At 44.4% G+C, this 22068-nt stretch overlaps 1 protein-coding gene across 1 annotated transcript; it reads left to right on the top strand.

The window, feature by feature from the left end:
* Nucleotides 1–16782: 16782 nt before the first annotated feature.
* Nucleotides 16783–18438, top strand: LOC311044455 (E3 SUMO-protein ligase ZBED1-like; the record flags this gene model as incomplete). The annotated part of the gene is made up of 2 exons (XM_084056057.1): nucleotides 16783–17540; nucleotides 17802–18438. The coding sequence occupies 2 exons, from the start codon at nucleotides 16783–16785 to the stop codon at nucleotides 18436–18438; spliced, it is 1395 nt and encodes a 464-aa protein (XP_083912183.1).
* Nucleotides 18439–22068: the final 3630 nt, after the last annotated feature.

The following is a 22068-nucleotide window of genomic DNA, read 5'->3' on the forward strand; positions in this document are numbered from 1 at the left end:
CATTTTTCCTACTTGTTTACATCCTGTCCATATTTTATGTTAAACGTCATGTCCATATGTTATGTTAAACCTCCTGTCCATTTGTTATGTTAACCCATTCAATCCGGGAACGCATCTATGTCATTTTACATTTTACAACTTGTAATGGTAACTGCAGATCCTGTATGTAAAATCTTTATTTAAAAAAAGCGTATAAAACAGCGCGATCTGTAGCGGTACATTCAACACTTGAGTGAAACATGGATAGCCTATATGAACCACTGAAGCCTCTGTCTAGTAATTACGTGACTGTCTCCAACTCTCCATTGTCCAAAACACATGGATATCTCTTGACAAACCAATATTATATTATATAAGTAAGCGTCTCCTCTCCTCCTTTCTATCTCACTGCAGCGCAACAAGTGAACACATCAGTATGCTTCACACATGTGCTCGATCCTGCTCTAGTCTACTGCTGCGCAAACTTTCTGATCTAGAAGCATAAATCAGTCGCCGCGTGACACGTTCTACGCTTGTAGATCACACCTGTTTACAAAAACAAGCCCAAAGTCGCTTATAATAAGGAGAGAGAGAGAGAGAGAGAGAGAGAGAGAGAGAGAGAGAGAGAGAGAGAGAGAGAGAGAGAGAGAGAGATTTATTTCATTATTATTAGGCCTAGAGGAGAGAAATCGCTTGGCCAGGCGGACAGTGAAATGCAAATCATCCATTAACTTGAACAATGACAATCTCTGGGTGGTCTGTAGGTGTGAAGCCTCTCTGCCTGGACGAGAGAGGGTGAGTACAGTCAAAATAGCTGCAGAATAACGTCTGAGATGGTATATTTGTAGCTAATTTCATATTTAGAAAACGTTTCAGATGAAAAATAAAAACAGGGATTATTTGAATCGAATATTTAGGAAAAGCCAGCGAAGGGGAACTTCCTCAGAGCTTCATGAGAGAAGATAATCCACTTTAAATTCTCAAAATCGGTCAGATTGACCGGTTAGTCACGCAAGTGTTAAAGAATATACTGTATAAAGATGTGCATTGTTTTTTCTAAAATAGCAGATCTACAAGCTTGTAGCGCGGCACTCGGTGCAGCGCGATGAGCTTGTAGATCTGCTATTTCTGAATAGCCAAAGTATAAAAACAATGGTTAAAGTGGTTACACAGATGCGTTCCCGGTCTTAATGGGTTAAACATCCTGTCATGTATTTCAGTGTAGAGTTTCACCTCCCAGAGGCACTGCTCCCAGAAACCGTCAAATACAATCTGACAGGGTCACACCAGGCCAACCATATAACCTTCTAAAGCTTATAAAACAAGACATGACTCAGTCATGTATACCAACTTGCTTTCTTTTTTCTGTGTGTGTGTGTGTGTGTGTGTGTGTGTGTGTGTGTGTGTGTGTGTGTGTGTGTGTGTGTATATCGTATCGAAAATCTACCTTATATATATCGAATCGTGACCTTAAAATCGAATCGAATCGTGGATTAGGCGTATCGTGACACCCCTACTGCTAGGTCAGAACGCACGCTACGTAGCTCGTATGCAGAGGTGTAAAGTAACAAAGTACATTTACTGAAGTACTTTACTTAAGTTTTGTCCTATATTTTGCCACAGTGATTTGAACCGACGGCAGGCGTGTATAGTAGCCATAGAGGCGAGAGGCGTGTCTAGTAGCCATAGCTTGGGAGGATGAGACCGCCCGTTCAGAGTATGGGAAAGTATCCCCATTGGCTTAAAGGGGGTGCTCCTTCCATTCCGACATCTCACCACTCCGACTAGTGGCTTCCGCGTGCGGTTAAGGTTAGGGTTAGGGTTAGGTATAGGGTTAGTCAACGTCGGAAAGGCGACATGTCGGAAAGGAGAAATGCACCCGGCTTAAAGGACAGCCAATGATCGAAAACCTGTCGATAATATGTCGAACACGTGACACTATAGTGGTCAGTCTCTTCTTAGACCAGCTTGCAAGCTGGTAAAATTATGATTAACCAGCAGCCCAGGTCTCACTCTGGTCTCTTTGACCCTCTCTTATTAACTGTCAGTCCTGGATGCTACTGCATCTGGGAAAAAACATTCAGAAATACTTGTTTTTGGTATAGTAGATTATTCAAATTCAATATAAAAATGTACGTACATTCACTGTTATTCTGTGAACTGAACAATACTACTATGTATGTAAACAATGATATCTCCAGATATCTTCCAACATGTTGAGGTGAAATACATTGATTCTATGAATGGTCTTACTCCTAACAATGTGAATAATCACACTATGATTGTTGTGTGGTCAGATGTCCTTGTAAACATCTAGACAACATTATTCCCAGATATGGAGAAGATCATTTAGATGAGGACTATGACTTTGGACTGTCTTTCTCACCTCATTACATGCTAAACACCACAGATGACATCTCATTACATACAACTTGTTGAATTGTGGTCTTAGTCTCCTCTGTTGGTGGACGATAAGCCATTAAGAAGTTTAACATGGAGACAAGTTTAACCAAGTTGGTTAAAATAAGTCAGTATGGATGATAAATAAACTAAGAAGTTGAGCTCAGCTCCTCCACCTACACACAGCCATGATTAAAATGGAAACAACAGCTGGTGAAAGTGGAGTTTTGACAAAGAGCCATTATGTTATTTTATGCACTGATTGTCCTGTTGAAACAGCTGTGTGATAGACTAAAGACAGCATGCAAAGAAAGGAGATGGAAAAAGGAGGAAAAAACTGTGAATGAAGCAATAACTAATGATTATTATTTCAGCCTTTTAGACACCGTACTGCACCTACCTTAATTCATGTTGGTTACAGCTGAAAAATAAAGCATCAATCTGTAATCAGTCCCAGTCCCATAGACACGTCACTGAACTTGACCTTTTGTCAGTTTGCAGGTTTCCCCTGATGGTTTATGAACCAACAGAGAACTAATAGGTGAAACAATCAATAAGGTAAAACTCTTGAACCTTTCTTCTTTTCTTTTATTTTCTTCTAGCATCGTGGTTGGTCTGTCATCCTCTTTAAATTGACTAGATAGAGTACATTGGACCGCTGGTGGCTGGGGGTGGGAGTGTGGGCCTTGGATGGTGTTTTTGCTTCTCTGTTGTGACATTGAAGGGTACGTAGGTGCGTGGTGGATGGATTCTATTGATCCATCACAAGGGACTGAGACTCCAGTAGTTTGTCTGTGAACCAGTGTACTGCTGTCTTTGATCTCTGACAACTATAAATGAGAGAGAGAGAGAGAGAGAGAGAGAGAGAGAGAGAGAGAGAGAGAGAGAGAGAGAGAGAGAGAGAGAGAGAGAGAGAGAGAGAGAGAGAGACACAGAGAGAAAATCCATCTAACAAAGCAGATTTCCCCCCTTTATTTATCTAGGGCAGGTGAGCACAAATGCTCTTTTTCAGCAATGCCTCAATCCTTCACAATCACACCTGGGAACTGCCCAGTACAACCACAGTCCTTTACTGTTGGCACTGAGCAGTTAGGGGTTCAGTGTCTTGCTTCAGGACAGTGTTGTTGAGGAAGGCCCGAGTATTGGTCCTTCTATCTGACTCCAGGCTAACCCACTGTGTCACATGAAAATGTTTGAAAACCACTGACTTGTACAACAGCAATAAATATGGTACTTTATTTCCTACACACATTGTTTCATATATATATATATATATATATATATATATATATATATATATATATATATATATATATATATATATATATATATATATATATATATATATATATGAGATCTCCATGGTGCTGATTCTCTCTCTCTCTCTCTAAATTCTACACTTGTGTTGTGAACGGGAGTGGTGGTCATAAAGTAACTGTGGCCGGTCAGAAATGCTGAAAATGACCATCGTGTCAGAAATCCAGCGGGGGAAGACGGGAGCAGGATTAAGAAAACCGTCCTGTGCAGGGCTCTGACTGGAGCCATGTCACAAGGACAGAAGCACCATGTCCCTGAAAAGGACAGAGAAGAAGTTTCTAATGACATAACGAGCACATGCGTCATATGCGTGAGTGGCTGTCAGTGAAACCAACAGTAATCACTGCCAGATGTCAGCACTGTCACTTAGCTGCTTCCACCTGCACACATGCGCGCACACACACACACACACACACACACACACACACACACACACACACACACACACACACACACACACACACACACACACACACACACACACACACACACACACATGCACAAGCACACACACATGCACATGCATGCTTGCACACGCATGCATGCACACACACACACACACACACACACACACACACACACACACACACACACACACACACACACACACACACACACACACACACACACACACACAGGAACCACAGGATGCATGACTGGCCAATAAAATAGGCCTTGTTACATAGAATATGATATCAGCCTCAACTTTATGTCCCCGGGGGGCAATTAGATTTACAGTAAGACATCGATACAACACTAAAGCATACATAAACACTGGTCTCAAGTTGACCTTTCCAATCGTTTTGCTTACAAAACCTTTCCAATCCTAAAATATTAAAGTGACAGTGCTTGACATCATTGGTATTCTACTTCAGGTGTTTAATACAAACACATTCTGATAGGAATTATATCACTAGGAATGTTCCCTGGTGAATAGAACTAACAATAGACAGTGAGGAAACAGCAAGAGAGAAATGTGCTCAAACAAAGATAACAAACATAGTCAATCCTGTTGTACCATAGATTAATTGTTGTGTTTGCAAATGGAGGATTATTGGATCTGAAAGACAAAGAAATAAGGCTTTCATGACATGATAATGAGAGGACTCTTCAGCAAACATAAGGAACATTGTATTATAAATATCACAACATATCAATATATTGAGGCTCCTTGTGGAACACACTATTCTAGAAATGTCTTCTTCGCCTCTTAATTTATTAATCTGTCAGAGAGAGAGAGAGAGAGAGAGAGAGAGAGAGAGAGAGAGAGAGAGAGAGAGAGAGAGAGAGAGATCTTTGTCTTTATTAACCACACTGTTGATAATCAGCTGAACCATTCATTGATTGTGAGATAGTGCATTCAGGCTAAGGTGTGCTAATTGGATTGTTATTGGACTTTACTGCAACAACAAGGAAAGCTTCCTGATGGTTGAACGTATCAGAGGAGAATCAGTGAAGATAGATAGATAGATAGATAGATAGATAGATAGATAGCAGAGGTAACTATGGTATAGCTGTAACTATTAATCCTTTAAGACCGGGAGCGCATCTGTGTCTTTCTTTGGATTTCTTTGGCTATTCAAAAATTGCAGATATACAAGGTCATAGCACAGCAATGAGTGCCACACTATGAACTTCTGCTATCAGATCTGTTATTTATTTTAAATAGTGAAAATGAGTGCAAATCTTTGAATATATTTCTTAAAACGAACATTTTAACTCTGTTTAAGGGGTCCATGGAACAAAATATTTTGAGATGCGAGTCCACGGCCAAATACATTTAAAAAAAACCTGTTCGGATTTAGAAGACATTTGGAGAATCCCCAGAAGCGAAGATTTGAGTTACGAATGTTCGCTTTGAAAAGAAAAACAGATTTACACACATTTTAACTTTTTTTTCTCCAAAATTAAGTCCTATTTTCTATGTAATCATCATAACCATATGCAGCAGCATGGAGGTCATTATGTGGTTCCTGTGGGGATGTTTCCACTTCCTGTTGCTCAGTGCTAAATGATGTTCATCAACCTGAAGAATGACAATGAATCTCAGACACTTCAGTCTCACAGGAGGAAAAACAAACATGAGCCTCCATGCATCCTGGAATGCTTCTCTCCATGTGCAGCTCTCATTGGACGGTAACTATCATGTGCAGCTCTCATTGGACGGTAACTATCAGTCACCTCTGTCATGAACGTTTGATGTAGATTCACACTGAAGTAGACATTTAGAAACCCTTCAGAGAGCATTTATGGAGAGAAGGATAGAGACACAACATGTGAGATGTGTGTCTGCTCATTTCATCATTGTTTCAGAGAGCAGCACTTTTCTCCTCCATGGTTCCTGTTTGTCATTTCCTATCAGAATGACTCACCTCTGCTGCAGAGAATTCACATTGAAATAGCTCTTCAATGCTGTGATGATAAACTGTGTCTGGAGGACTGACTCTATAGGTACAGTAGGTGATACAGTATGACTCTACGCGCCCCAAAATAGCCTATTTAATCATCAGAATATAACTTAATTATGTAAGTGGAACCAGAGTTGTGCTTTTTCATATAAATCAACACTGATATAAAAATGCAGCTTAACATTTGTCTTAATATCTCAAGTGTTCTTAATTGAAAGAGGATTGCGACTCTTTCTGCCTTCAGTGTTTTTACACTGACTTGAAGATTCGTGTAAAACAAGACACGAGGATACATTTGACTGTTTTGATGAACATTGAGCAACGTTGTTGACCGTTTTAGTTTTTCTGTTTCTTCTCTTTTTCTAGTTAATCTTCTCAACGTACGTGCGTGTGTGCGTGCGTGCGTGCGTGCGCGCATACAACACATTCTCACAGATAGGCATCATATATTGCCGCTCTGTCATTTCCAATGCTCCATGCGTACTGCATGTATGCGCATTCTCGCACGTGGCTATATGGGAAGCTTGCTCCTCCGTTCTTTACTTGACGTGCAGATTTCTGAACGGACCTGATCACTGAGTGTACCGCTATTGTTGAAGGCTGCTATCTTGTGTTAAAAGACAAGACACGAGGGCACGGTGGCGCAGTCGGTAGCGCTGTCGCCTCACAGCTAGAAGGTCCTGGGTTCAATTCCCGCCGGGGGCGCTGGGGGCGTGTCTCCTCCTCCGCGTCATCAGCGCCCACACCCTAGGTGGGGTTGGCGAAAGGGCCCACTCTGTGTGGAGTTTGCATGTTCTCCCCGTGTCTCTCAGGGTAGTTGATACCCTCACAAAAACATGTAGTAATCCTGGTCACTAAACTCCTCCCCCATGACAGCCGGGGCGCCTGATGGAGGGGAAGGGAACTGGTTGGAATAACGTGTTCCTTCCACGCGCTACGTCCAACCAGGGAAACTCCCTCCTGTCAGGTGACAAGAAGGTCAGTTGGCTCTCATGCATTGAAGGAGGCATGAGCTCGGCCCTGGCCTCCCTAGGCTGGTGAGGGGAGTGTAGTGCCCAGGATCACTTAGAAAATTGGCACCGGGTGAAAAATAAGGGTTACAAAAATCGAGGGATAAAAAAAAAAAAAGACAAGACACAAATTGGAGCTTCAAGTACTACTGGAATCTGGGGTTTGAAAAGCTGCCTCCGTGGCTTACCTGCTAGCAGCGCTTTTTTTTTTTTTTTTTTTCTTAAATTTTTATCCCTCAATTTTGCAACCCTTTTTTCACCCGGTGCCAATTTGCTAAGTGATCCTGGGCACTACACTCCCCCCACCAGCCTAGGGAGGCCAGGGCCGAGCTCATGCCTCCTTCAGTGCATGAGAGCCAACTGACCTTCTTGTGAGTTTCCCTGGTTGGATGTACAGTAGCGCGTGGAAGGAACACGTTATTCCAACCAGTTCCCTTCCCCTCCATCAGGTGCCCCGGCTGACCAGGGGGAGGCAGTATAGTGACCAGGATTACTACATGTTTTTGTGAGGGTATTAACTACCCTAGGAGACACGGGGAGAACATGCAAACTCCACACAGAGTAGGCCCTTTCGCCAACCAGCTTGACTAGTAACCGCAGCCTCCCATGATTGCACCCCACCATGGGTACGACTCTTTTTTTTTTTTATCTCTCTCCGCACAGTTTTTGGGAGGTTATGGTTAGGATTAAGGTTAGGTGTAGGCAAGGGCGCCGATACTGTGGGTGCCTCGGGGCTAAAGCACCCAGGAGGAATGATGAGCACCCATCACAAACTCATCACAAAAAAAGAAAAGACCTCCGACATCTACACTTCATGAAGTCCAAATTTTGCACCAAATTAACCGCATTAAAGTAAAAAAAAAAAACGATTGTGTGCACCCAGTAGCGCGGACATAAATCGGCGCCCCTTTGTTTAGGCATATTTTTGTGAGGTTAGGATTAGGGTTAGGTTTAGGTATAGTTTTGTCAACATGCAACATCGCCATGGCGTCATGTCATGTCAAAACTTGTTGGGCTTCAGGGCTTCTGACAGAGCGGCAAAATGTAACGCCTTGGGAGTGAGAACGGGTTGGCACGCGCTTGTGCGTGCGTGCGTGCGTGCATGCGTGCGAGTGAGTGAGTGTGTGTGTTCTGTGCACACATGAGACAAGTGTCCTGCCTGTTGGTGTAAAGAGCTTCACAAGAAACAATAAGGCTAACACACACACGCATTTAATGTCCTTTGTATGCTTTAAATGACGCTAGGTAGCAGATTAAAATGAGGTAACATTGTTCACAGTCCTGTAGGATCAAGATAAATTATTCTCTTAGCTCCTGTAGATGCCAGGTGTGTGTGTGTGTGTGTGTGTGTGTGTGTGTGTGTGTGTGTGTGTGTGTGTGTGTGTGTGTGTGTGTGTGTGTGTGTGTGTGTGTGTGTGTGTGTGTGTGTGTGTTTGTTAACTAAAAGGTCCTGAGGCCTCGTCTTTGACATTGCTGTCCTTTTATATCCTACCTGGACCATATGGATGTAGGACACTTTTTGGGGGACTAGAGCCCAGGAGTCTGGACTGTAACCCTGACAATATGTGTGAATACATTTGAGTGATGATATTATCTGTGCTCAAAGCAGTGAATACTGGAACACCTGCTGTCCTCCATGGTGTAATGGTACACCTGCTGTCCTCCATGGTGTGTTGGGACACTTTGAAGGTGGTTGAAGAGAACCGAGCTTTCAGAAGGACAGAATACAGCAAAGTATTCCTAGGATTATGTGCTGTAATGAAATACACACTGAGCCTTGGAAGTAGATAAGAAGAGCAGGATAAACCTTGGCTTATGCCTAAGACTTCCACAGCACCAAGCTGCAGTATTAATCTATTAAATAGTTTGACGTAAGAGTTGAGTCTACTGGGATGTTTGTGTTGTTATTCCCTATGATTAATGATGAGCTGATATGAATGTGTTATTCTCTATGATTAAAGATAAGCTGTTATTAATGCTGAATGGATGGTCACTTGCTGTTGTTGCTGCTCCGGTAGCCACAGAGTTTCATATCTCTCTGTCTGTCCATCCCTGACCCAGTCAATCCATACTCTAATGTTATGCATATGCATATTTATACACAAAATACACATTTAACATCCTTACTTTAATACTTTCTTCCTACTTTCTCTGTGCAAGTTTTCCTCAGTTCATTATTATGTGCTTCCCTCTAATGTGAACATGAGTCACACATGAGGCTGCCTAGAACATATTTAACCACAATGCTACAGTAGGGAAATGTGATTAGAATCTATAAAAGCAGCAAGGCAGAGTGCAGGTCTACGTGTTATGAACCCACGTTGCTGCCGCACACACACAGCTCTGAAGTTTATTTCCCGAGACTATGCTATAGCATGATATGCCACCATGCTTACAGCTGTGTACATCTCTGTGTACATCTCATGCTACTGTACGCCATTTCTTCTCATTTTCATGTACAATTAATTGGCCAGAAATTGTTGGCTATAGTTTAATGTCAGTGTCTGGTTGGAGATGAATCTCTCCCTCACACTGTCACTGACAGAACCAACAGTGTATTAAAAGACTATAGCGATGTCTTCAAAGCACCCTTTATTTCATCCTAAAACAGCCACGGTGCCAATATTGGCTACTAATTTGATATTTTGCTGAAGTTATTAAAACTAGGGGATCAATCTTACTGCATTGTTAAAAAAAATCCCTTGGATAGGTACATGATGTTTTGCATTATTAAAGAGGCGGCAGGCCACATTTAATCATTTACACTCATTGTCAATGATAAATGCAGTTACTTACTGCCAGATGCCTTATTGCTTTATTTCCTCATGAGGTCTGCCTTGAAGATTGATCTCATGTTTTATGACCTCCTTTCTTTCTTTCTTTCTTTCTTTCTTTCTTGTATAATATTAATTATTGGCATTTTAAGTTTTATTTCAGATAGGACATTGTAGCGAGACAGGAAACATATCCGATAAAAAAATGTGTAAATGCTCTACAGTTCCTGGCACCATTTAGTAATCTACATATTGTACATGTTCTGCAAGCCATTATAACAGTACACATCCATCCATGTTCAGCCTGTCTCAATAACATCTATACGGACATATAGACATAACATCTATATTTCTCTATGGAGAAATGAGCATTATAAACTTAAGAAACCAGCCATGAGGCTCTATTCACAGCAGCCATATTGTGAAGACATTCACAGGTGTTACCAATGATGCTAATGAAGGCTCTGTTCCATTTAGTGTAGCACAGTGGTTTCCACGACCCCCGTAACATTTGTACACTCAGAGTTACACACCTGTAAGGGGCCATTTGGAAGCCCATGAGGGTCCCTGGACCCCAACTTTAGACCCACTGGTGTAGCAGAGTGTTTCCAGTGAGCCAACATGCACACAATATCAGCACCCTGACTCTGTTTGACCAGAACAGAGCCTTCATTAGTATCATTGGTAACACCACCTGTGAATGTCTTCACAATATGGCTGCTGTGCATAGAGCCCCCTCTGGAGCTAAAGGACATTCAGAGTTGATGGCAGATGAGCTCTCTCTCTCTCTCTCTCTCTCTCTCTCTCTCTCTCTCTCTCTCTCTCTCTCTCTCTCTCTCTCTCTCTCTCTCTCTCTCTCTCTCTCTTCATTGTCATCCCTTCCCCCTTTGTCAGTATCCTCTGCATTCCTCTCCCCTGCTGATAATGTGTGCCATATGGTCTGCTTGGGGAGCGTACTCAAGTTCCCTCAACCCTATGTTCCCTCAGCCCTATGTTCCCTCAGCCCTATGTTCCCTCAGCCCTATGTTCCCTCATCCCTATGTTCCCTCAGCCCTATGTTCCCTCATCCCAAATTAGACCCTATGTTCCCTCAGCCCTATGTTCCCTCATCCCAAAATAGACCCTATGTTCCCTCAGCCCTATGTTCCTTCAGCCTTATGTTCCATCAGCCCATAATATTCTAATGTTTTGTCTTGTCTGTCTGTCTGTCTGTCAGTATCATGTCAGTATCATGGTCAGTATCATGTCAGTATCATGGTCAGTATCATGTCAGTATCATGTCAGTATCATGGTCAGTATCATGTCAGTATCATGTCAGTATCATGGTCAGTATCATGTCAGTATCATGTCAGTATCATGGTCAGTATCATGGTCAGTATCATGTCAGTATCATGGTCAGTATTATGTCAGTATTATGTCAGTATCATGGTCAGTATCATGGTGGTCAGTATCATGTCAGAATTATGTCAATATCAGGAGTGGTTATTTGCTTCAGTCATCAAAACGATTTCTATAAGTTTAGGGTTGTAATGGATAAAATAAAATAATTTACCCATAATTTTCCTATGACTGATAAAAGTATTAAACTCCCTTTTTAATACAGTATCTACTGTGTTAAAACGTTTCTGGGGGAGGACCCCAGAAAACTTTGTTTGTACTCATTTAAATCCCCCTCTATTTTTTTTATTTTTTATAATAAGCTAAGTTTTACATAGCTTATTATACCTTTAAACTCATTTTTTTGTAATATAGTTGTTTTGGATATCTACAAAAGCTCGATATTAGTATAGACATGTATCATTATTATTATTAATATTTTACTTTATTAGCTGTGATAAAAGTTCAATAGTTCACTGCAATGATCAGTAATTCTTTGCAGCTGTTGTTATAGGTACCTATAGGTTTCAAAGCTGTTTGAATTTGAATTGATGAGAAATTATCAATATAATTTAACATCAGTCAGTTTCACAGCTGTCTGAATTTGAATTGATGAGAGAAACTATACATATAGTTTAATGTGTCTCAGCTGACCAGGTCAAAGCAATTAAGTTTGACCAATCATGTTGCCCAAGCATCATGGTCAGCATCATGGTCAGTATCATGGTCAGTAGCATGGTCAGCATCATGGTCAGTCATGGTCATGGTCATCATGGTCAAGTTTTCCTTGTGACATAATGTACACGTATACGTACCCCCAGAACATGCTTTCAACACGTACAATTTAAGGTTACGTGGCGCGGCTCCGACGCCCTGGCCCTTCCCCTGTGTGAAGGGGGAAGCCAGGGAGAAGGGCCGACTGGTGCCATCGGATAGGTAGGGACCATGCCCAGAAAGAGGCACCTTCCTGGGGGAAGCGATGGGGCTAAGTGTCCACATGGAGCCAGGGACCCCCGGGGGTCCCCGGTCCACCTCCATGCCCAGAGACGGTGGCTCCCGAGGCGGGTAAGGGCGGCCGGCGCGGACCCCTGGGGGTCCCCGGTCGTGGGTCTGGAAAAGGGACAAAGTCCTGCCGTGGAAAAAGAGCAGATCCACAAGCCTGGATAGGCCTGTGGTGGCCGAGGGGCGCAATACCGGCCGTGTCCACAAGGCGGCGCCCTCCCCAGTCCATGGTCCCCGGTAGTGATGAGCGGGTCGACCCGTAACCCGCGGGTCAACCTGCGGCGCGGGTGGGTCGAGTCAGAATTTCAGAGGCAATTATGCGGGCTGTGGGTGAGCGGGTCAGCCGCTCTCACACGCAAAAAAAAATAAAATGATCACATGCTCTTGTTTTGTCTTTATTCCTAATAAGAATAAGAATAATAACAATAAAACAGTTTGAATACACTTGGGGATTATTTTCTAACCATGATTTTACAGAATTAAAAAAACATCGCGGGTCGCGGGGTGGGTTGAGCCATAGATTTATATATGGGTTCGCGGGGCGGGTTGAGGCGGGTTGGGTTCCGTCGCGGGGCGGGGCGGGGCATGAAAAAACCCGACCCGCTCATCACTAGTCCCCGGCCCACCTCCACGCCCAGGGACGGTGGCTCCCGGAGCGGGTAGAGCAACCGAGTGTGAACCCGCCAGTCTGCCGGGAGGCCCAGGGCTCCTGGCCTCTCCCCTGCTGGAAGGGGGAAGCCAGGGAGAAGGGCCGACTCTTGCCATAAGATAGCTAGGGATCATGCCCAGGAAGAGGCACCTTCCAGTTCCTGGGGTAGCGACGGGGCGGCGAAGACCCCCAAAATCATGGTTCTTTGAAAAATTTCGATTTTTTTTTCTAAGTGTCCGCATGGGCTCCAGAGGTCCCCGGGGACCCCCTGGAGGACCCCCGGCCTAAAATTCCAACTTTTTTCGGCTTGTCGATCTGCGCTTTTTCGGGCTAAAACGGCCCGTACCTCCCGGTCCGTGGGTCGCTCGGGGCCGGCGGAGGGCTCGTTGGATCCGGGCCGGGGGTGCGCACGTGTCGGTACCCCCCCCCCCCCCGGGCCCCTGGGTGGCTGCCCGGGCAAACGGTGGCCGAAAAACCCGAAGAAAGCTCCGGAAGGCTCAGGAGCTTTAGGGCTCGCTGCCTCTCCCATGCGTGAAATTTCGCATTGGGGGGAAAGTGGCCACTTGTGCCATAGGGTAGCTAGAGACCATGGCCGGACATGGTGCACCATATTCGGGGGCGTCCCCGTGCCTCGCAGGGCCATGGATCCTGGAGGTTGCAGCCTGAAGTGTTGCAGCCTCAGGTCACCCTGGCTCTCCCCTGGTGGAGAGGGGGAAGCTACGGACAAGGGCCGACTGGTGCCATAGGATAGCTAGGGCGACGGAGCCTCGCCCGACGTGAGGCTCCGTCTGTGGATCTCCGCGTCGTACCTCCCTGTCCCCTCCCCGTGGCCCAGGAGGCGTCCCGCTCGTCCCTGCCTCCCTCCTGTGAAAAAGTCTCCCGGTCGGGACGCACACTCGCTCTAGAACGTACCTGTGGAGCTTGGCCGTGGGGAGCTTCGCCGCCGGGAGCTCCCGCCGCCCCTCTCACGGGGGGCCTTGGCAGTCTCCACGGACCGGCAACCCCACGGTGCGCGCCTCACCTGGGCGCGCTGTCTCTGTGGTGGAACAGGAGGCCTACCTGGTTGATCCTGTAGCATATGCTTGTCTTAAAGGGCGCTGCAGACTCGTCTGAGTTGGGCGTGCAGTCACTGCCAAGTGACCACGCCGGGACAGTAACTGATATGGGTGTAGACAACATAGGTGGCGCACGCAGGAGTTGAGTAAACCAAAGTTCCCGATTGTGGACCCACAAGGCAAGTTACCTTGATGGGGTTGGGGGCGGGGGAACTTGACATGAACCTGCGAGCAGCTACGTATCTATGTGGGTTGTGCCCGGCACCGCGGTTGTCCCGCAACTCAGCAGTGGCTGCACCCGAGTTAATCGAACGAGATTCCCACTGTCCCTACCAGCTACCTAGCGAAACCATAGCCAAGAGAAATGAAATCAGCTCAGACCATAGAGGAAAGAAGACAATCTTCAGCGAGGAAACAAGACCCTGCTAATGGGCGTGATAACTATTGCGGCACCCCTTGTACCACCAGGTACCTGCGGTCTGTAGGCCGCGGGACCCCCCCCCGACTTATCGCCCGCCGAGGGGTGCTTAATCGTGGGTACGCGGGACCGGCCGGTGAGCCGGGCCCGACGCGCTAAGTTCAGAATAGTCCCAGGGGCGACTATTCTGGTTTGTACCACCAGGTCCCCGCGGTGCTTGGGCCACGGTCTGTAACTTCACTTAACGCCCGCTGAGGGGTGCTTAACACATCGGGTGCCAAACACGGTCTGAACCGTGTGTTTACATAGTGGCGGTTCGGTGCCGAACACGGTCTGAACCATGAGTTTGGTCTTTTTCGTTTTTCTCCGCGCGGGCGGGGCTAGAGCAGCTCTGGGAGCACCCATTGTAATCCTGCGAAGGAAGTGCCAGATCGCTTACCGGAAACAAACAAAAAATTCACATCCGCTTCCTGTCTATTTCCTACTTTGAAACGCCTATATCTCCGAATCTGTTTCCTGTGGGGAAAACCGGTCATGCGCGATGCGCGATCCCCCCCCGTTGTAACTCGCAAGGGTAATGTTATGGTTCCAGGCTGTAGCCAGGCTCATGGCTCAACATGAATCAATGCTTTTTTTCGTGTGGATTTGCTCATCGCGGAGTCTACAGATTTAAACAGTAAAGCGCAGTCAATGGGGAGAATGCTGGCACCCAACGTAAGTTGTTATGAAAAAACGCTGGCACCCGATGTGTTAAGAGTGGGTCCACGGGACCGCCTGGAGAGCCGGGTGTCCGTCGAGGCCTCCCCGGGGGTCCCCAGGGGTCCCTGGCTGTAGAGGCCTGACCCGACCGACAGACCGGTCGGGTTAAGCCTCCGGAGCCAGGGACCCCCGGGGGTCCCCGGTCCACCTCCGCGCCCAGGGACGGCTGTTGGACTGGTGGGCTTTCGGAGCAGCGGGCCGTCGAAGCTGCACCACGTAGCCACAATTTAATGTTGTGGTCACCATCATCATCGGTGTAAAGAAAACTTTATGAAGTCTTATAACTTATAACTTACTAATAATATATCTATATATAGTCTTATACCTTTGGGGGATACCTTGGGGAGCCCGGGGGAACCCAACAGGTGACCCCAACAGCACATTATGGAAGGGCCATATGTGACGCTGAAGGAACATAGGGATGAGGGAAGATAGGGTCTAATTTTGGATGAGGGAACATAGGGCTGAGGGAACATAGGGTATGATTTGGGATGAGGGAACATAGGGCTGAGGGAACATAGGGTCTAATTTGGGATGAGGGAACATAGGGTTGAGGGAACATAGGGCTGAGGGAACATAGGGACTAATTTGGATAAAATAAATTTGTTAGGGATTGAGGGAACATAGGGCTGAGGGAACATAGGGCTGAGGGAACATAGGCATGACCCCGTCTGCTTGCAGCAACAAGGAGCAGAGATATTATATCATATTAACCCTCTCCAAAGAGCACCTGTTTCGCTTCCTCATAATCGCGGAGTTAATTGGGCAGAGATATTAGTTTGTAGCTTTTGTATTCTCCGTTCTCCGTTCATGCCTGCATGCAGTGGTGGAAAAAGTACCCATTTTTTGGTTCATCACGACACATTGTGAGTAGGGATGTGATTAAATTTCGATTTTCGACTCGATTTTCGACTCCTGCTTATCTCGACTCAAAAAATATTAATCAAAAATAAAAAAAAATAAAAAAATAAAAAAAATATTATTATTTATTTTTTTAATTATTTTTTTTTTAAAACGTTACTGTTTTCCATAATAGCCAGTTCAAAATGTAAAAAATGATGAAATGAAATGTTTTCCAATTGGGAGGTCGGGTGTGTGTGTGTGTGTGTGTGTGTGTGTGTGTGTGTGTGTGTGTGTGTGTGTGTGTGTGTGTGTGTGTGTGACTGTCTGTGCTGCTTAGTGCATGTGTCGTGCACGCGGTTACCGGCTACTAGTTTGTTTACTTCCTGCTTGCGCACAGTGAAAGCCCACGTGAAAATGGCAGCTGCAAATAAGAGTAGGAGTGCGGTGTGGGATCACTTCATTAAGATTGACGAGAAAACTGTGAAGTGTAAATTGTGCAGCAAAAGATATGCTTATCACTCGTCTACAACTGTGATGACAAATCACATTGCATCGAAACACCCACAGCCTTCATCGAAGCAAAGCACCATGGAAGACTTCACAGTCAAACCTCGGCACTGTGATGACCTAAGATCACCGAGCTGACTGTCAAGATGGTAGCGGAGGATATCATGCCAATTTGCGTTGTCGAGGGGAAAGGCTTCCTTGAGCTTATGGCATTTCTCGAACCAGAGTACACCGTACCATGTCGCCAAACAATAACAAAGCGACTGGAGGGACGTTATAAAGAGATGGCCGCCTCACTCCGTAAGATTCTGTCTAAAGCTCAGAAAGTGGCTCTTACCACTGACGCTTGGACAGGGTTGACGACAGAGTCCTACGTGACAATAACCGCTCACTATTTTGAAGGCTGGACTGTGAAGAGTGCCATCTTGCAGACACGAGCCATGCCTGAGCGACATACTGCAGAAAATATGGCCAACGTTCTGCAGGCCGCAGCTGAGAGTTGGGGCATAGCGGACAAAGTGGATGTCTGCGTCCACGACAACGCAACGAATATTGTGTTGGCAAACTCTCGGTACACGGAGTGGGAGTTGCATCGATGCTTTGCACACACGCTTCAGCTCGCCATCAATGACGGCTTCAAAGAGAGAGCAATCACAAGTGCTGTTGGGGCTGCAGCGCGTCTTGTCTCACACTTTCATCATAGCACCGTGGCGACGCAGGCGCTGAAGGTGAAGCAGAAAGACCAAGCTCTCAAGGGTGACCATCGTCTCATCCAACACGTGAAGACTAGATGGAATTCCATATATGACATGTTCGAGCGCTTACTGGAGCAGCGATGGGCCGTAGCTGCAGTACTGTCGGACCGTGATGTCACTAAACTCTCAGATGCTCGTACCCTGGATCTCGTTGATACAAACTGGCACATCATGGAGGAGATGTTGCCTGTTCTACGTTCCTTGAAGACTGCCACAACAGCAGTGTGCGGAGAAAAAGAAGTGTCGATCTCAATGGTGTATCCTATGACAGCCACTCTACTCTCCAGGTAAAAAAAAAAAAGAAGTCAAACTAAAGGCAGCTTATCATTAGACCCCCCCCCCCCAAACTGTTTAGTGCCTTAATTTCTTAATTTACTACTTACTTACTACTCGTGTATGATGTTGTTTTTTTGCATATGATTGTATTTTATTGTCTTAAATGTGTCGATGAATTGAAATAACTAAAAGTATGCATTATGTTGTATATATCTGTGCCACGCCACCATGCTTTTTTTTGCAAACTGTTAATAAAGTATTCAATCAACCAGGTATCTGAAACCCGCAGATGAGGAATCTGCGAAAGTGTCGGAATTCAAGAGAAAAGTGTCAGAGTCCCTCAACTCTCGCATGGAGCTGGACCAGCTCGGGGTTGTAGAGAAAGCGGCCATGATCGCATCGTTTTTGGATCCACGACACAAGCATCTCAGGTTCACTACCGACGCGATCAGAGAAGCTGTCCACGAAAAGGTTACTACTCTGCTGTCAGATCTCCCGGCCTTGGATGCTAATGTTACTGAGGAGGACGAGGACGCGCCTGGGGTCGCTCAGCCAGCTGCGCAGCCCGAAAAAAGAGCGAAACATGCGGATGCAATGATTGACTTCTTCGGGGATGAATATTTCGCCGAGGAGGCGCCTTTATCTATTGAGTTGGAAATGGAGCGTTACCTGGGGGAAGACGGCATCTCTCCCTCACAAGACCCTGGTGTGTGGTGGGAACTACACGAGAACAGGTACAAGAAACTGTCACGCTTGGCTAAACATTACTTGTGCATTCCCGCGACCTCCGTGCCAGCAGAGAGGGTTTTCTCTGCTGCGGGATTGATATTAAATAGGCTTCGTACTCGGCTGACCCCTGATCACGTGGACATGCTTTTGTTTTTGAACAAGAACAAGTCGTTGGTTTAAGTCTAGAATGGTAGGATGTACTAGGATCAAGGTCAAGGATGTTATTTTGACACTATAAGCTGCTATTTGTTTTCATTTGTTAAAAATGTCCAGGACACAGTATAGGCCTGTTTAACTGTGTAACTGTTTTGCAACACGGCTTGCTGACTGAATCGAGTTAATTTAATTTTGTGTTACTGTTTGTAGCCTAGTATTTAATGGTCTACTGATTTATTATTTTATTATTTAATTATGTTATAATTATTTTTTGAAGGCTACCAGATGTGCCACTTCAAAACTTCACACGTTACTGTTCTTTCCCTGAAAGTGGCCTGAAAAGGCATGTTTTCCTCCCTGTTCTGCCCTTAAAATTGCACTGTTTTGCCCCTGAAAATAAGTTGTCACTAAACCCCCCCGTTTTTCCCTTCAACAGACATACATATGCATGAGAACAAAAGAATGTGTGTTGAGAAGGTGTCAGACTCATTATGAGGCGAAAGGTGATTTGAAGAGTTGCTCAAATTAATTAGCATCATAAAAGCAGTGATCATCAAAATAATTCATCATTTTAAATGCCCTTCTTTGTCCCTCTTATTGCCCTGGGAATCCCCTGAAAATGTACTGTCTTGGCGATGGCAGGACATGTGAAGTTTTGAAGTGGCACATCTGTATTTGTTTTGTTAAAATGTCCCGATATAGGGCGAATGTCCACGTTGTTGTTTTGGCCTCGCAACGCGGCTTGGGAACGATAATTGCAAGTGTTGGTTTATTGCACAGACTTTGCACTGTTAGCTAAGCCTTAAGTTCTGGCTGATGTTTTGCTGCTACTAATAATTTATTTAGTATTTTCGCCTATTTTAGGCGTATTTTGGACGCCACGTGTCCATTTATTTTGGAACAGCTGCAATTGTTTTTGTACTTACAGTTACATTACTTTGTAATGCATGTTTATTTTATATATCCAGGCCATATATTGTTTTACAATGTGTGTGTTACTGACAGTTATTATTTGGTATCGGGAAGGAGTGCTGAGTCTGATATATATTATAATTTGTCAAATGTCGGCCTTGTTTGTTAGGCTGCTGTATATAGCCTACGGATTAAAAAAGTGTTCCGTGTTTAATAAACACTCGTTTACAAAATAAAGTCTCATTTTTATTATCATGATGGGTGCAGCTGCAGCTTGTGCGCAGTTTTGGTGCTTATTCTGCTTAAGGAGCAATATGCGCGCTCCTCAACTGCTGCGCAGCATGAAAAAAAAGGGGAGAAAAAAAAAGAGAGAAAAGTCGATCGACACGTCGATTTTTGGCCCCGACACGTCGACTCGCAAAATATGAGTCGTTTAACATCCCTAATTGTGAGCTTGTAGATCTGCTATTTTCAATGGCCGAAATATATATAGGGCTGAAGTGGTTATTGTGTTTTGTAATAATCTACAAAGTAACTAGTAATTAAAGTTTTCAATTAATTGTAATGGAGTAAAAGTACAATATTTTCCACTGATATGTAGTGGAGTAGAAGTAAAAGTATTGAAAATTGGAAATAATCCATTATGTAATGTTTCACGTTTGGTACCTGGATAAAACCCATAATATTCCCAAATACAGGAGGTCACGTTTTTCTTGGATACTTAACCCATTAAGACCGGGAACGCATCTGTGTGTCATTTTTAGATTTCTTTGGCTATGAAAAAATAGCAGATATACAAGCTCACAGCGCAGCACCGAGTGCCGTGCAATGAGCTTGTATAGATCTGCTATTTTTGAAAAATGGTGAACATTTGTACAAATCTTTTTATTTATTTAGTTTTAAGATATTTTTGGGGGCTTTTATGCCAACAGCAAAGGTCGTCGGGATCGGGAGTCGAACCCACGACACGCTGTCAAGCTGGATTACCAGCATACGTGGTATGTGCCTGGACCGCTAGGCCAGCGGACACCCTGAATATTCTACAAACAGCTTTTTGAAAAAACGTTTATGTTGCCATATCAGTGGTGCTCCAACTTTTTCATGTCAAGGACCCCCAAAGTTATATGTAATTGGCCGCGGACCCCCAAAGTCTGTTGTTCCAGGGACCCCCCCCTCCCCCCCCCGATGCACAGATAGGAGTTAACAATGTTCGCTTTAAAACGTATATATATATATTCAAAGATTTGCACACATTTCAAGATTTCTCAAAAAACAGCAGATCTACAAGCTCATGGTGTGTGAGAGAGAGAGAGAGAGAGAGAGAGAGAGAGAGAGCGAGCGCACGCTTTTCACCTTCTGTTTCTCACCTACTTCTGTGCTTATCCCCCCTCCCCCTTATCTTTGCCTCTAATCCATCCCCACTCCTCCTCCTCCAACAGTCCACCCTGCATGGTGTCATCAGTCTTAGTGTCAGACGTGTCATCTTTCACAGAGCTCAGAAGCAGAGAGCAGTGTGACATGTTCATCTTACCAAAGTCTCCTTTTCCATAAATCAGTCTCTGTTGGAGGGAGATCAGGCAGAGAGAGGAACCAGAGGTCTCTGTCACACTGATTCTTCCCGCTGGGTTGGAGGACGCTAACCCAGATAGCAAAAAGTGATTGAATCAACATTGTGTTTTTGTCAGGCTGAAGAGTGGAATCAACATTGATGTCTGACATAGAAAATAACATTGAAAGTGCTCGCTATGATCAACATGGAATGAACATTGAATTTTCAATCAATCCTGACAATGAATCAACCTTGATTCAACTAGGATATGATCAACATTGAAATGATGTAGAATTGCATCAACGTTGATTCAACTATATATATACATTGCATTATACATTGACACAATGTCATTATCAAAGGACCATTTCAACACTTTTTCAACCTTCCTCTGTATGTTTTTTAATATGCCTCATGAATAATAAAATAATCACTTTTAATCAAAATTGTATTATTTGGTGCATTTCCACCGGGAGCATGCTAAAAGTTGTCTACTCATGACATCACATCACAGGTTTGGAGCAACCCCTGCAGAACTTTAAAACACCAAATAGAGTAAAGTGATTTTTGGCTTAAATGAGACATTAAAAACATACAGAGGAAGGTTGAAAATGCTGAAATGGTCCATTAAGAATTTTACTGCTGTTCTCAACCTTTTTATACAAAGACCTCACATTACAGGAAAAACATTTGGGGACCCCAAACTTGATTATAATTATGCCATTCTAGGTGAATATTCGAAAATATGTTTAACAACTGCTTTACACCATGCTCTATGAACAAAGAAAGAGACAATTTATTCATTTAGTTATTTATTAAAGACTTTACAAAAATCTTTGCACATTTTAGCACACACCTCTGTGTCTCATTAGTTGTTGCTACATAGCTACATCATTTCTTTTTAAATCTTTTGAGTAAGAATTTGAACGTTTCATTAAACATTTTTTAGAACCGACCTCGGACCTAATGGGTTAGGGTTTCTGGTGTGCCTTAAACAGAATTATCTGGTCATTTATTTGCCTTGAAAGTCAGCCTGGAGGTCTCCAGCACCGGAGAGGTGATCACTCACACCGGACAAGTGTTCGATGAGAAGGATCCCAGGAGAGCCAGATTTGTGAACAGAAATTATCAACAACATGGCAGCACACATAAGCCTGGCAAACACAAACAGGGTTGTCATACTCAAATAAAGT

This window comes from Gymnoscopelus microlampas (genome assembly GCF_963454915.1).
Source record: "Gymnoscopelus microlampas genome assembly, chromosome: 1".
NCBI classification, from domain to species: Eukaryota; Metazoa; Chordata; class Actinopteri; order Myctophiformes; family Myctophidae; genus Gymnoscopelus; species Gymnoscopelus microlampas.